Source organism: Salvelinus fontinalis, chromosome 35 (assembly GCF_029448725.1).
Source record: "Salvelinus fontinalis isolate EN_2023a chromosome 35, ASM2944872v1, whole genome shotgun sequence".
Lineage (NCBI taxonomy): Eukaryota > Metazoa > Chordata > Actinopteri > Salmoniformes > Salmonidae > Salvelinus > Salvelinus fontinalis.
The window spans coordinates 32,462,051-32,477,655 of record NC_074699.1 but is presented as its reverse complement, the minus strand read 5'-3'; the positions used below and the strand labels follow the sequence as shown (position 1 = coordinate 32,477,655).

The 15,605-nt window shown below is 43.9% G+C and overlaps 2 protein-coding genes across 3 annotated transcripts; one reads left to right on the top strand and one right to left on the bottom strand.

Moving 5' to 3' along the window:
* Positions 1-899: 899 nt before the first annotated feature.
* LOC129834753 (uncharacterized protein HI_0077-like) lies at positions 900-5,779 on the top strand. The gene is made up of 6 exons (XM_055900012.1): positions 900-1,781; positions 2,108-2,177; positions 2,477-2,555; positions 2,831-2,984; positions 3,249-3,353; positions 3,676-5,779. The coding sequence occupies exons 1-6, from the start codon at positions 1,569-1,571 to the stop codon at positions 3,706-3,708; spliced, it is 654 nt and encodes a 217-aa protein (XP_055755987.1). The 5' UTR covers positions 900-1,568; the 3' UTR covers positions 3,709-5,779.
* LOC129834750 (methionyl-tRNA formyltransferase, mitochondrial-like) lies at positions 4,095-14,969 on the bottom strand. 2 transcript variants are annotated; one of them, XM_055900007.1, is made up of 9 exons: positions 14,240-14,965; positions 13,851-14,048; positions 13,189-13,311; positions 6,001-6,103; positions 5,772-5,847; positions 5,518-5,609; positions 5,221-5,299; positions 4,927-5,000; positions 4,095-4,726 (listed from the first exon to the last, which is right to left on the bottom strand). In XM_055900007.1, exons 1-9 carry the CDS (start codon positions 14,497-14,499, stop codon positions 4,523-4,525), a joined length of 1,209 nt encoding a protein of 402 aa, XP_055755982.1. In that variant the 5' UTR covers positions 14,500-14,965; the 3' UTR covers positions 4,095-4,522. The 2 variants fall into 2 exon arrangements, with proteins under 2 accessions (XP_055755982.1, XP_055755983.1); XM_055900008.1 differs by lacking the exon at positions 13,189-13,311 and having other exon boundaries at positions 14,240-14,969.
* Positions 14,970-15,605: the final 636 nt, after the last annotated feature.

Here is a 15,605-nt window from a genome sequence, read left to right as displayed (position 1 = left end):
CTAGATGGCAGCTGTACAGTTTGTGTAGTGAGGCTAGATGGTAGCTGTACTGTTTGTGTAGTGGGGCTAGATGGTAGCTGTACTGTTTGTGTAGTGGGGCTAGATGGTAGCTGTACTGTTTGTGTAGTGGGGCTAGATGGTAGCTGTACTGTTTGTGTAGTGGGGCTAGATGGTAGCTGTACTGTTTGTAATTTACTGTTTGTGTAGTGGGTCTAGATGGTAGCTGTACTGTTTGTATAGTGGGGCTAGATGGTAGCTGTACTGTTTGTGTAGTGGGGCTAGATGGTAGCTGTACTGTTTGTGTAGTGGGGCTAGATGGTAGCTGTACTGTTTGTGTAGTGGGGCCAGATGGTAGCTGTACTGTTTGTGTAGTGGGGCTAGATGGTAGCTGTACTGTTTGTGTAGTGGGGCTAGATGGTAGCTGTACTGTTTGTGTAGTGGGGCTAGATGGTAGCTGTACTGTTTGTGTAGTGGGGCTAGATGGTAGCTGTACTAATTTGTGTAGTGGGGCTAGATGGTAGCTGTACTGTTTGTGTAGTGGGGCTAGATGGTAGCTGTACTGTTTGTGTAGTGTGGCTAGATGGTAGCTGTACTGTTTGTAATTTACTGTTTGTATAGTGGGGCTAGATGGTAGCTGTACTGTTTGTATAGTGGGGCTAGATGGTAGCTGTACTGTTTGTGTAGTGGGGCTAGATGGTAGCTGTACTGTGTGTAGTGAGGCTAGATGGTAGCTGTACTGTTTGTGTAGTGGGGCCAGATGGTAGCTGTACTGTTTGTGTAGTGGGGCCAGATGGTAGCTGTAGTGTTTGTAATTAACTGTTTGTGTAGTGGGGCTAGATGGTAGCTGTACTTGCCATGATTATTGTACAGTATATGCATGTAATTTGTACAATCTTATTTTGTTTTGAGTACAAGGAAAATGGTACTGTGTTTAGTAGTCTTGTAAGCCCATGTGGGCTGGGCGCCAGTAAATACTTAAATAAATCACAATCAATCATGTAGCCTAACAAATAGAAGACCAAACATGACTGAATGACAATAGACACAGGTAATGGTACTGTTGAGAAAAAGGAAGGATCATATGCCATGCCAGTATTGAACTCCACAACCCCTAGATTACCAAAATGGGCATGCTAACTACCCACTGTCGCAATAATATAATCTCTTCGGAAGTCAAATCAAAGTTTATTTGTCACTTGCACAGGATACAACAGGTGTGAAACAGTACAGTGACATGCTTACTTGCAAGCTCTTTCCCAACAATGCAGTATTCAATATAAAGGTAAGAGAAATAATACGAAGGAGAAACAGAATGAAAATAACTAGATTGTCAGCTCTATAGGGGATCAGCACCATCACTTCAATGTGCAGGGATACTGGAGGAGTTGAGCTAGATGTGTAAGCAGGGCTAAAAGTGACTGTCAGCAGTATAAATAATAGAATAAATACCAGCAGCGTAAATGGTGTGTGTGCATGTGTGATGTGTGTGGCATTAGCATTCGTTGTCATGCCATTAGTACATACAGTACGGACGAGGCTATAGAACTGCAACATTCCATGCTTCATCAATGATGATTGATATGAGCTTGTGTGTTTACTATGTGTCTGACCAGGCTAGCAGGATAGCCCTCCTCCACTCCCTGGCTAACATAGAGCAGTGGGCTATAGACCTGTCCTGGGACATCATCGCTCGCTTCTCATCGGTCAGACTGGACACTGGAGAGCCCATGCCCCGCCAGTTCTACAGCGACTTTGTCAAAGTGGCCGGAGACGAGGCCAAGGTCAGTGTCCTAACATATATTTAATTAATGTGGTCTGTTACGTGTTGTTTTAAGTATAGTTCACTTTCTGAAGTTTCAGATTTTTTTTTTTTAAACAAGCTGAAACAAAAAAGTGGAATAATCTACATTATTGTTATGTAAGTCTGTTGTTCAAACGTCTGTACTTCAGATATTGGTAGTCCAAGTATATTTAGTATGTTTATATTTGTATAATACTGCCAGACAGTGTTCCTCAAGGAGGATAAAAAGTGGTAGTACTGTATCAGTTGTGAGTAGTGGATGGACTGTTACCCTGGGAATACAATGAATTTCTACTGTTCCAACAGCATTATCACTTACTAGAGACGAGGATCACAGAACTCGACAGCTTCTTTGGCGCGTTACCTGTTCATAATGGTGGGTGGTTTGCTGGCTTCTCTAGACTAAGGCCGGGGTTCAATCCGATCTCTTCTGTAGACAATGCGTCTTTGGAAAGGTAATGTTCCCCGTGTTCGTGGAGATCGAATTCACAGTAACACTGCATATGTCGGCTCAATCGGAAATGATCTTTTAAGTATCAAGCGTGCTATAATGCAGATTGGATTGAATCCTGGCCTAACTAACTATTAATATCATCACAGTTGGTTTTCTGAAAAAATACATGACATTTTCAGTGCAGCCAGCGTAAGTTGAGGTTCCTCCGCTCATCTCCACAGGTCTGTGGCAGTCAGCAACGGATACGTCCCACGACCTTCTGGCGAGGCTAGCCATTGTGCATATGGTACATGAAGCCAGGTACAGCATTCACCTGAATTACAGCACCAACAGAATATGATTATGTTATCAGTGCAGTGGAAACATTATGGTCCCTATTACCTTGACACATCTTCTAATACACCCACGGGGTTCACATTATCTGAAAGATTTGGATATTAGTGAGAAATGTCACTCCTCCTTGGCCACAAATAACAGGGTGGCTAAAACAAAAACTTGGGTGAAATTCTTTGCTTTTCTATCCGACTGGGCTCGGGGAAAGTACATCTACCTAACTCCCTCTCTCCTCCTGCAAGGGGCCTGGATGTGCACCCCCAGACCCTCTCCCGCTTCGCTGCCCAGGGGGACTGCAGCTCTGTGGAGGTGCTGGAGGTTATCTACCGGGATGAGATCACTCACGTGGCCGCCGGGCTCCGCTGGTTCACTTACATCTGTTCACAGGAAGAACGGGTATGGCTATAAGGAGGCCATTATTTAACTAGTTTAGTAGACTGAACAGTATATAAATAGTTGCCTCTTTATAATGCACATTGTTGAAGAAATGTTTCAAATAAAATCACTGCCACATTACAATTGGGTTTATGGTAAATGTAGTAAATCACTGGCCTGGTAACATCCACCATAGTTGCTGCAGCTGTGCCTCGTCTAAAATTACATCCAAAAGTATAATACATTTTGGAAGCTAATATTCATCTTTCCTGATGCTCTTTTTAGGATTGCTTATCTACTTTTCATGACTTGGTGAAGCAGCACTTCAAAGGTTACCTGAAGCCTCCTTTTAGCACAGAGGGTAGGAAGACAGCGGGGATGACAGAGGAGGTATGATGACACCCTACACACATTCACACTCGCTAACGGCAGTGTCAGTGTTCCCCAACCCTCTCCTGACCACCAGACATGTTGTTCTACCACTTCACTGATACATCCTTGTCACTCACTAACTAGCCTGCCAAGCACTTGACTAGTTGAATCAACAGGGCCAAAATAAACATGTAGTCCTCCTCGAGGGGGTTGGACAACACTGGTCTAATTCACACCCACTTTATCAAGTTAAGTGAAGAAATACATTTCCTTCAATGTTTTGTTTAAAACTTAGTCAGTGAAATGCTACAATTCTGAAATTTCTTTCTCTCTTCCATAGTGGTACGTGCCTCTTGTAAAGCCTCCCAGTTAACAGACAATGTCCCCGAGACCAGCATGCTGTGACAAACACAATTGCTGCATCCCAGCGGATGAGGGAAGCAGTTTCACACCGAATCTCATAACACCTGGATAAAGGTCAAACTGTTACTATTATAAAGGTTTAAACTCAAACATGTCAGTAGCCGTATCAATGTGGTATTGCAATCTAATATCTGAGCCCAATGTAGATGACGTGGCATTCGATCATTGGTTAATTTGTGCAGCGCAACTGCAATGTAGTCGGCCTGGAACGGCACCATTTAGTCCCCTGGAAAGAGTACATCTCTAAAACAGACCCCACCATCTCCACATTACTACAAAGTCCAATGCATAATATGGTAATATATAATGTCATAGAGCAAATGACAAAGGCAACAGAACCTTGTAAATGTTTATTTATGCAAATACAACTCAGTTATTTTGGGAGTCTAACGGGTTTGAGGGTTTTGCATTCGACAACAAACTACTCACACAACAGCCTCTCCATGATATCACTATTATTACATTCATGTGTTCCATAGGCTATCAGGAAATAGTTTCCAGTAGGCGTAAAACAAGGGGAAATGTTTTTGAAACAGAGGGTACTACACCTGGACTTGAACAATAAGAAATGCTCATTTTTAGTTTCTGTTTCAAAACATTTTGCCACGGTGTTCCCTGCTGAGCACTACTCTTGTCTGTACTCTTAAATATGTTGTCTTAAAACAGACATAGTATAGATCCTTCATGTTTTACAGGAAATGTATCTAATCAAATAACATTAAAGTAGGTTGTTGTTTTGTGTTTAATTACCACATCATGGTGTTTTAATGCACAGCGTGTAGCTGTGTCAATGAGTTCTTCTCTCCAGCTGAATGCAATTCAGTTCTGTCTCTGTTACTGTGGAACAGACACTCCTGCTTGGGAGGGCCAGATCTGTTCTGGAAGCTCTGATGGAGATATCCGTTGTAGAAGTCTGCTGCCGACAGTCTCTTCTTCAGCATCACCGCCTTGAATCCCACCCAGCCATCCTTGACCACCGAACACACAAAAATGCTTGTCATCATTTTTCTATGGGATCCATCAAGTTAATTATTTGTATTATGCCATGATACATCAGGAAGTGAATTATTTATTATTAATAGACATATTTCAATAAGACAAATGGAAGTGTTTTGATATAATAGTAAACCATGGAAAGTGTCAAGGATGAAAAGCCTGGCTCACGCACCTTACAACAGACAGCCAAGGTGTTGGATTCTTTCTGATAACTCATAGATCCTGGCACAGGTCTCCTCCCTCGACCTGTCATTAAAACAATCACAACCTTTCTCAACCTAAACTATTCTAAACGGATGTTACCAGACATTGATTGTCTTCGCAGCGTGTGGAATCAAGCACTACTGGTGCCGATCCACACAGCTACTTACCGCATGCTGATTGAACTAGCTGACTGAGTCAACCACCATCTACCACCAAGCAGTGTTGGAAACAATGAAGAGTCCTGATTAAAAGAGGTAATTACCTGATAGTGAAATGTTGCATTTGCCAGAAAACTCCAGCAGCTTTATGGTCTTGCCCATCCAAATTGTTCTCAATGGGATCTAATGAGAGAGAAGAGGGCATTATTTTAACACTCCTGGACAATGTGTGTTTAGAGGCCGGTCACAGTAAATCAAGGCCATGTTCAGTATGCACAAAATCATCTTGAAACAGGTGAGGAACGGCCTGAAATCGCCCAATAAGACTGCTCACTTTAGTTTGACGTTTTCTGACTTCTCTAGTTTCGTGCCAACTGAACATGACTGGTCTGTCTTATTACCCGGGATGCGATGGCACGAAACAGGCGGTCGATCTGGACACAGGTCTGCTCCTCCCATACGATCCAGCTCATCGATGTGCTGATTTTAGGGGCTGTTGAGAAGAGTCAACTCTAAGCTGAGGCATGAATGAGTGCTTAGAAAGTACACGCAGCTTTCACCCTCCTGTAAGTTGCAATTCTTGCTGATTGTTTATCATTCAAATTGTAATTACTACTAACGTCAAATCTCTGGTTGAGTAAATAAATGTTCTTACCTAAAGTGGCACCGTCTTGAGCTTGCTCCCTTCGGTTTGTGATTCTCTCTGGAAGGGTCCTTAATGTGTCAATCAACTGTTCAAGCAAAATAATAAAGGTCCCATATAAGAGGGCTTACATTAACCATGACTGGTTTCTGACAAGCCTCTTCAAATGGATTGAGCTCTGTGGATGAGCTCAAATCACACCCTATTCCCATCCGGTGCTATAACTATACAGTGCACTCACCAGCTGGGCTCCCTTGGTGGCCAGAGTAGCTCCTAGCTGGTCAGCTGTGAAGTTGTCTGGGACCTGGTAGATCTCCTGGTGAAGAATGGGACCCACATCAAACCTGTAACAGAGACCACAGACACACACTGCAGTTTACTGTAACACAGACACACACTGCAGTTTACTGTAACACAGACACACACTGCAGTGTACTGTAACACAGACACACACTGCAGTGTACTGTAACACAGACACACACTGCAGTGTACTGTAACACAGACACACACTGCAGTTTACTGTAACACAGACACACACTGCAGTTTACTGTAACACAGACACACACTGCAGTTTACTGTAACACAGACACACACTGCAGTTTACTGTAACACAGACACACACTGCAGTTTACTGTAACACAGACACACACTGCAGTTTACTGTAACACAGACACACACTGCAGTTTACTGTAACACAGACACACACTGCAGTTTACTGTAACACAGACACACACTGCAGTTTACTGTAACACAGACACACACTGCAGTTTACTGTAACACAGACACACACTGCAGTTTACTGTAACACAGACACACACTGCAGTTTACTGTAACACAGACACACACTGCAGTTTACTGTAACACAGACACACACTGCAGTTTACTGTAACACAGACACACACTGCAGTTTACTGTAACACAGACACACACTGCAGTTTACTGTAACACAGACACACACTGCAGTTTACTGTAACACAGACACACACTGCAGTTTACTGTAACACAGAGACACACTGCAGTTTACTGTAACACAGAGACACACTGCAGTTTACTGTAACACAGACACACACTGCAGTTTACTGTAACACAGACACACACTGCAGTTTACTGTAACACAGACACACACTGCAGTTTACTGTAACACAGACACACACTGCAGTTTACTGTAACACAGACACACACTGCAGTTTACTGTAACACAGACACACACTGCAGTTTACTGTAACACAGACACAATAAGGTTTACTGTAACACAGACACACCGAGGTTTACTGTAACACAGACACACCGAGGTTTACTGTAACACAGACACACACTGCAGTTTACTGTAACACAGACACAATGAGGTTTACTGTAACAGAGAGACACACCGAGGTTTACTGTAACAGAGAGACACACCGAGGTTTACTGTAACACAGAGACACACTGCAGTTTACTGTAACACAGAGACACACTGCAGTTTACTGTAACACAGACACACACTGCAGTTTACTGTAACACAGACACACACTGCAGTTTACTGTAACACAGACACAATAAGGTTTACTGTAACACAGACACACCGAGGTTTACTGTAACACAGACACACCGAGGTTTACTGTAACACAGACACACCGAGGTTTACTGTAACACAGACACACCGAGGTTTACTGTAACACAGACACACCGAGGTTTACTGTAACACAGACACACCGAGGTTTACTGTAACACAGACACACCGAGGTTTACTGTAACAGAGACACACCGAGGTTTACTGTAACAGAGACACACCGAGGTTTACTGTAACAGAGACACACCGAGGTTTACTGTAACAGAGACACACCGAGGTTTACTGTAACAGAGACACACCGAGGTTTACTGTAACAGAGACACACCGAGGTTTACTGTAACAGAGACACACCGAGGTTTACTGTAACAGAGACACACCGAGGTTTACTGTAACACAGAGACACACCGAGGTTTACTGTAACACAGAGACACACCGAGGTTTACTGTAACACAGAGACACACCGAGGTTTACTGTAACACAGAGACACACCGAGGTTTACTGTAACACAGAGACACACCGAGGTTTACTGTAACACAGAGACACACCGAGGTTTACTGTAACACAGAGACACACCGAGGTTTACTGTAACACAGAGACACACCGAGGTTTACTGTAACACAGAGACACACCGAGGTTTACTGTAACACAGAGACACACCGAGGTTTACTGTAACAGACACACCGAGGTTTACTGTAACAGACACACCGAGGTTTACTGTAACAGACACACCGAGGTTTACTGTAACAGACACACCGAGGTTTACTGTAACAGACACACCGAGGTTTACTGTAACAGACACACCGAGGTTTACTGTAACACAGAGACACACTGCAGTTTACTGTAACACAGAGACACACACTGCAGTTTACTGTAACACAGAGACACACTGCAGTTTACTGTAACACAGACACACACTGCAGTTTACTGTAACACAGACACACACTGCAGTTTACTGTAACACAGACACACACTGCAGTTTACTGTAACACAGACACACACTGCAGTTTACTGTAACACAGACACAATAAGGTTTACTGTAACACAGACACACCGAGGTTTACTGTAACACAGACACACCGAGGTTTACTGTAACACAGACACACACTGCAGTTTACTGTAACACAGACACAATGAGGTTTACTGTAACAGAGAGACACACCGAGGTTTACTGTAACAGAGAGACACACCGAGGTTTACTGTAACACAGAGACACACTGCAGTTTACTGTAACACAGAGACACACTGCAGTTTACTGTAACACAGACACACACTGCAGTTTACTGTAACACAGACACACACTGCAGTTTACTGTAACACAGACACAATAAGGTTTACTGTAACACAGACACACCGAGGTTTACTGTAACACAGACACACCGAGGTTTACTGTAACACAGACACACCGAGGTTTACTGTAACAGAGACACACCGAGGTTTACTGTAACAGAGAGACACACCGAGGTTTACTGTAACACAGAGACACACTGCAGTTTACTGTAACACAGACACACTGCAGTTTACTGTAACACAGACACACACTGCAGTTTACTGTAACACAGACACACACTGCAGTTTACTGTAACACAGACACAATAAGGTTTACTGTAACACAGACACACCGAGGTTTACTGTAACACAGACACACCGAGGTTTACTGTAACACAGACACACCGAGGTTTACTGTAACAGACACACCGAGGTTTACTGTAACACAGACACACCGAGGTTTACTGTAACACAGACACACCGAGGTTTACTGTAACACAGACACACCGAGGTTTACTGTAACACAGAGACACACCGAGGTTTACTGTAACAGAGACACACCGAGGTTTACTGTAACAGAGACACACCGAGGTTTACTGTAACAGAGACACACCGAGGTTTACTGTAACAGAGACACACCGAGGTTTACTGTAACAGAGACACACCGAGGTTTACTGTAACAGAGACACACCGAGGTTTACTGTAACAGAGACACACCGAGGTTTACTGTAACAGAGACACACCGAGGTTTACTGTAACAGAGACACACCGAGGTTTACTGTAACACAGAGACACACCGAGGTTTACTGTAACACAGAGACACACCGAGGTTTACTGTAACACAGAGACACACCGAGGTTTACTGTAACACAGACACACACTGCAGTTTACTGTAACACAGACACACACTGCAGTTTACTGTAACACAGACACACACTGCAGTGTACTGTAACACAGACACACACTGCAGTGTACTGTAACACAGACACACACTGCAGTGTACTGTAACACAGACACACACTGCAGTTTACTGTAACACAGACACACACTGCAGTTTACTGTAACACAGACACACACTGCAGTTTACTGTAACACAGACACACACTGCAGTTTACTGTAACACAGACACACACTGCAGTTTACTGTAACACAGACACACACTGCAGTTTACTGTAACACAGACACACACTGCAGTTTACTGTAACACAGACACACACTGCAGTTTACTGTAACACAGACACACACTGCAGTTTACTGTAACACAGACACACACTGCAGTTTACTGTAACACAGACACACACTGCAGTTTACTGTAACACAGACACACACTGCAGTTTACTGTAACACAGACACACACTGCAGTTTACTGTAACACAGACACACACTGCAGTTTACTGTAACACAGACACACACTGCAGTTTACTGTAACACAGACACACACTGCAGTTTACTGTAACACAGACACACACTGCAGTTTACTGTAACACAGACACACACTGCAGTTTACTGTAACACAGAGACACACACTGCAGTTTACTGTAACACAGAGACACACACTGCAGTTTACTGTAACACAGAGACACACTGCAGTTTACTGTAACACAGAGACACACTGCAGTTTACTGTAACACAGACACACACTGCAGTTTACTGTAACACAGACACACACTGCAGTTTACTGTAACACAGACACACACTGCAGTTTACTGTAACACAGACACACACTGCAGTTTACTGTAACACAGACACAATAAGGTTTACTGTAACACAGACACACCGAGGTTTACTGTAACACAGACACACCGAGGTTTACTGTAACACAGACACACACTGCAGTTTACTGTAACACAGACACAATGAGGTTTACTGTAACAGAGAGACACACCGAGGTTTACTGTAACAGAGAGACACACCGAGGTTTACTGTAACACAGAGACACACTGCAGTTTACTGTAACACAGACACACACTGCAGTTTACTGTAACACAGACACACACTGCAGTTTACTGTAACACAGACACAATAAGGTTTACTGTAACACAGACACACCGAGGTTTACTGTAACACAGACACACCGAGGTTTACTGTAACACAGACACACCGAGGTTTACTGTAACACAGACACACCGAGGTTTACTGTAACAGACACACCGAGGTTTACTGTAACACAGACACACCGAGGTTTACTGTAACACAGACACACCGAGGTTTACTGTAACACAGACACACCGAGGTTTACTGTAACACAGAGACACACCGAGGTTTACTGTAACAGAGACACACCGAGGTTTACTGTAACAGAGACACACCGAGGTTTACTGTAACAGAGACACACCGAGGTTTACTGTAACAGACACACCGAGGTTTACTGTAACAGAGACACACCGAGGTTTACTGTAACAGAGACACACCGAGGTTTACTGTAACAGAGACACACCGAGGTTTACTGTAACAGAGACACACCGAGGTTTACTGTAACAGAGACACACCGAGGTTTACTGTAACAGAGACACACCGAGGTTTACTGTAACAGAGACACACCGAGGTTTACTGTAACACAGAGACACACCGAGGTTTACTGTAACACAGAGACACACCGAGGTTTACTGTAACACAGAGACACACCGAGGTTTACTGTAACACAGAGACACACCGAGGTTTACTGTAACACAGAGACACACCGAGGTTTACTGTAACACAGAGACACACCGAGGTTTACTGTAACACAGAGACACACCGAGGTTTACTGTAACACAGAGACACACCGAGGTTTACTGTAACACAGAGACACACCGAGGTTTACTGTAACACAGAGACACACCGAGGTTTACTGTAACAGACACACCGAGGTTTACTGTAACAGACACACCGAGGTTTACTGTAACAGACACACCGAGGTTTACTGTAACAGACACACCGAGGTTTACTGTAACAGACACACCGAGGTTTACTGTAACACAGAGACACACCGAGGTTTACTGTAACAGAGACACACCGAGGTTTACTGTAACACAGAGACACACCGAGGTTTACTGTAACACAGAGACACACCGAGGTTTACTGTAACACAGAGACACACCGAGGTTTACTGTAACACAGAGACACACCGAGGTTTACTGTAACACAGAGACACACCGAGGTTTACTGTAACACAGAGACACACCGAGGTTTACTGTAACACAGAGACACACCGAGGTTTACTGTAACACAGAGACACACCGAGGTTTACTGTAACACAGAGACACACCGAGGTTTACTGTAACACAGAGACACACCGAGGTTTACTGTAACACAGAGACACACCGAGGTTTACTGTAACACAGAGACACACCGAGGTTTACTGTAACACAGAGACACACCGAGGTTTACTGTAACACAGAGACACACCGAGGTTTACTGTAACACAGAGACACACCGAGGTTTACTGTAACAGACACACCGAGGTTTACTGTAACAGACACACCGAGGTTTACTGTAACAGACACACCGAGGTTTACTGTAACACAGAGACACACAATGAGGTTTACTGTAACAGAGACACACAATGAGGTTTACTGTAACAGAGACACACAATGAGGTTTACTGTAACACAGAGACACACTGAGGTTTACTGTAACACAGAGACACCGAGGTTTACTGTAACAGACACACCGAGGTTTACTGTAACAGACACACCGAGGTTTACTGTAACAGACACACCGAGGTTTACTGTAACAGACACACCGAGGTTTACTGTAACAGACACACCGAGGTTTACTGTAACAGACACACCAAGGTTTACTGTAACAGACACACCAAGGTTTACTGTAACAGACACCAAGGTTTACTGTAACACAGACACAATGAGGTTTACTGTAACACAGACACAATGAGGTTTACTGTAAGACACACCAAGGTTTACTGTAACAGAGACACTGAGGTTTACTGTAACACAGACACACACTGCAGTTTACTGTAACAGACACTGAGGTTTACTGTAACAGACACACTGAGGTTTACTGTAACAGACACACTGAGGTTTACTGTAACACAGACACACACTACAGTTTACTGTAACACAGACACAATGAGGTTTACTGTAACACAGAGATCAGAGACACTGAGGTTTTCTGTAACACAGACACACACTACAGTTTACTGTAACACAGACACAATGAGGTTTATTGTAACACAGAGATCAAAGACACTGAGGTGCAAAGGTTTAATGATCTTTGACTTGAGGAAAAGCAGTATGCGCTTTGACAGTGAATACAGTAGTAGAGAACACTATTATATATAGGCCTATTGCAATCTGGTGGCCTCTGGAGACTATGGTCCAGTTTCCTGGACCCAGATAAAGTTGTCCTGTACAGGACTATAACACATGCTCAATGGGGAAGATCACCATTAAAAGGGCTTTTCAGTCCAGGATTAGGTTAGGAAACCATCCCTAAATATGCACTTGAACAAACAACCATCTGCTAATGTCATCCCTCACTTTTGCTTGTCAATAGTAGGTCCATGTTACTGGCAGATGACTGGTCCCTTTCATGACTTACCCTTCCTCCCTCAGCACCATGAGGAAAGGGAGAGAGGAAAGGGGACACAAAGTAGCTCTGGGTCACATTAGACTACCTCTTTGGTCGTATCTGCATGACGCTGACCCCGGTGATAGTGTCTCCGTGTAGGATGGTGTGGAACACTGGGGCGGGGCCGCGCCATCTGGGGAGAAGGCTGGGGTGGACATTCAGGATCCCACTGGAATAGAGGCAACAGACACACATGCTGCAACTCTCACAATCAAACAGATTGGACACAGTCAGGGTTGGACTCAGTCAGGATTGGACACAGTCAGGGTTGGACACAGTCAGGGTTGGACACAGTCAGGGTTGGACACAGTCAGGGTTGGACACAGTCAGGGTTGGACACAGTCAGGGTTGGACACAGTCAGGGTTGGACACAGTCAGGGTTGGACACAGTCAGGGTTGGACACAGTCAGGGTTGGACACAGTCAGGGTTGAACTCCTGGGAGATGTTCATAAGATTGACACTTCTTGGGGAGTCTGCTGCTTGTGTAGCTGATATGGAACATATTAGCTACCATGGAGCAAGTGATGTCGCCCGCCCTGAGATCTACAAGTACATTCTGGGTCAGTGGTAATGACAATGCTTCTTTTGGGGGCGAGTCAGAGTGTTGTGTGATGGTCCCTGGTTTGCACCCAGCTCGGGGCACACAGGGACGGAAGCTATAATGTTACACTTGTATTGCATGAGTCACTTTCAGATTAGTTACTCACCATGGAAACTGGTTGATAAGTCCTTCCCGAAGCAAGCAGCCAAACGACACCACCACCCCGACATCGAACCGCCCTTGAAGATCCCCGAGAGGCCAGATATGAACGGGCAGTTTGCTTTGATCAGCAAACTTCTTCACAGGGACATCATTGGATAGTATGACAACCTCAAGTGATTCCACAACTCGGTCATTGGAGTCCCTGCGACAAATAATGACAGCAAACAACTGACATTAGGCGACGAGAAGTTAGCCTGGTCCCAGATCTGTTCGGACTGTTGCTCCAACTCTTATGAGACAGCACAAACAGATATTGGACCAGGTTAAAGTTACTCACTGCAAAGACTCTCTCCTCTTTGCTCACTGGCATGTAAATTGTTGTGGGTGTCATACCTAGACGCAGAGAGCAGCTTGAGTGATTCTACAGCAAAATCATCTGTCCCAAAAAAAAGGACCCTCCAAGGTGGTTCTGTTGATAAGTAGTTCCTAGTGGCAAATAGGCGGGTTTTGCCAGGGACTTGTCCACAACGTCTATGTTTTTCCGGGGTTCTGTTGACCCACACGCCAACAGATGCATGCCTCTGGGTGCAATAATTGCAAAAGCCATGGAGTATTTTCAGACCCATTACTTTTGCCTTGACAGTGTTCCACATCTTCTGTCATCGGGCGGGCATCTACCAATGCCACCAGTGTGTCAAAATTAGCTAGCAATGCTCGACTCCAATATGGCTAGTTTATTCGTCAAGACAAGCTCAACAAATTACACGAGGGGCCCCTCTAGAATTAAGATTTATTCGTGTGACACGCTTACCTTTAGCGTTAATGAATATTGTCCAATATTTAGCTTGATTAATGTCAGCTATAACGTTAAGGTATTTATTCATACGGGCGCCGCCATGTTATTTCTTGACATACACCATGTTTCCGGTTCTATCGAAAATAGTTCTCCCTTCGTTTGATCAGACACTTTTAGTTCCGACTAGACAGTGACGCCTTGATCACACCGATAGTATACCTGCGCAAAATAGAACGCAGCATCATCTGGATATGCGTGCAACAAAAGTTCAACATTCACCTTCTGCTACCATTTCTGTCAAGTCGTCTACGCATACAGTTTGACGCATACATTTTTTAAATCCTATGTTTAGCACCACATAGAACGCATTGCAACTGCCTCTGCAAAGCAGCGTTCCATTGGAATTAATGTACTTTTGGAGTCACGGAATGAAGTTCACTGTCAGTGTGATCGAGGCGTGAGTCCCTAAGAAGAGGCCTGTGCAGAGAGGTATATTATGTGGTCCAAACCTTTAGAGATAATCAAGTTCTCTCCCATGAAACTGAACTGTTAATTTTTTTCCTCACAGAGAAGGGATATTATAAATGTAAATAATTGACTTTATTCCAACCACAACCACTGGGACTCCCAAAAAACACACCACTTTGAACAACTATGACCAGAAGTTACTTTTCGTTGCAGGTTATGATATGAGAGCATTTTCCTAACCTTAATCTAATTATCCTAACCTGCTATGTTGATTCTAATTACCTGCTGCGTAAATTCTCCTAACCTACTACAAAAAAGTCACTTCTGGTCGTAGCCTGTATCGAAGTAGTGTGTTTTTAGGGTATCTTCACAACCAACCAACAAAATTATTTGTTATTTGAGTATCCTCATCCTGTTGATTTTTAGTGTTGGCAAATAATGTCTTTGTGTTCACAAAACAGTTTAACTCACTCACTTAAAAGGCCAGCCTACTTC

Coding starts and splice junctions, on each gene's coding strand:
- LOC129834753 (XM_055900012.1), top strand. CDS start 1,569: ATGATGATTGATATGAGCTTGTGTGTTTACTATGTGTCTGACCAGGCT. Junction 2,556..2,830: donor CATATGGTACATGAAGCCAG/GTACAGCATTCA, acceptor TCCTCCTGCAAG/GGGCCTGGATGTGCACCCCC. Junction 2,985..3,248: donor TCTGTTCACAGGAAGAACGG/GTATGGCTATAA, acceptor TGCTCTTTTTAG/GATTGCTTATCTACTTTTCA.
- LOC129834750 (XM_055900007.1), bottom strand. CDS start 14,499: ATGTGGAACACTGTCAAGGCAAAAGTAATGGGTCTGAAAATACTCCAT. Junction 14,049..14,239: donor AAGCTGCTCTCTGCGTCTAG/GTATGACACCCA, acceptor TATTTGTCGCAG/GGACTCCAATGACCGAGTTG. Junction 13,312..13,850: donor CTTATCAACCAGTTTCCATG/GTGAGTAACTAA, acceptor CCTCTATTCCAG/TGGGATCCTGAATGTCCACC.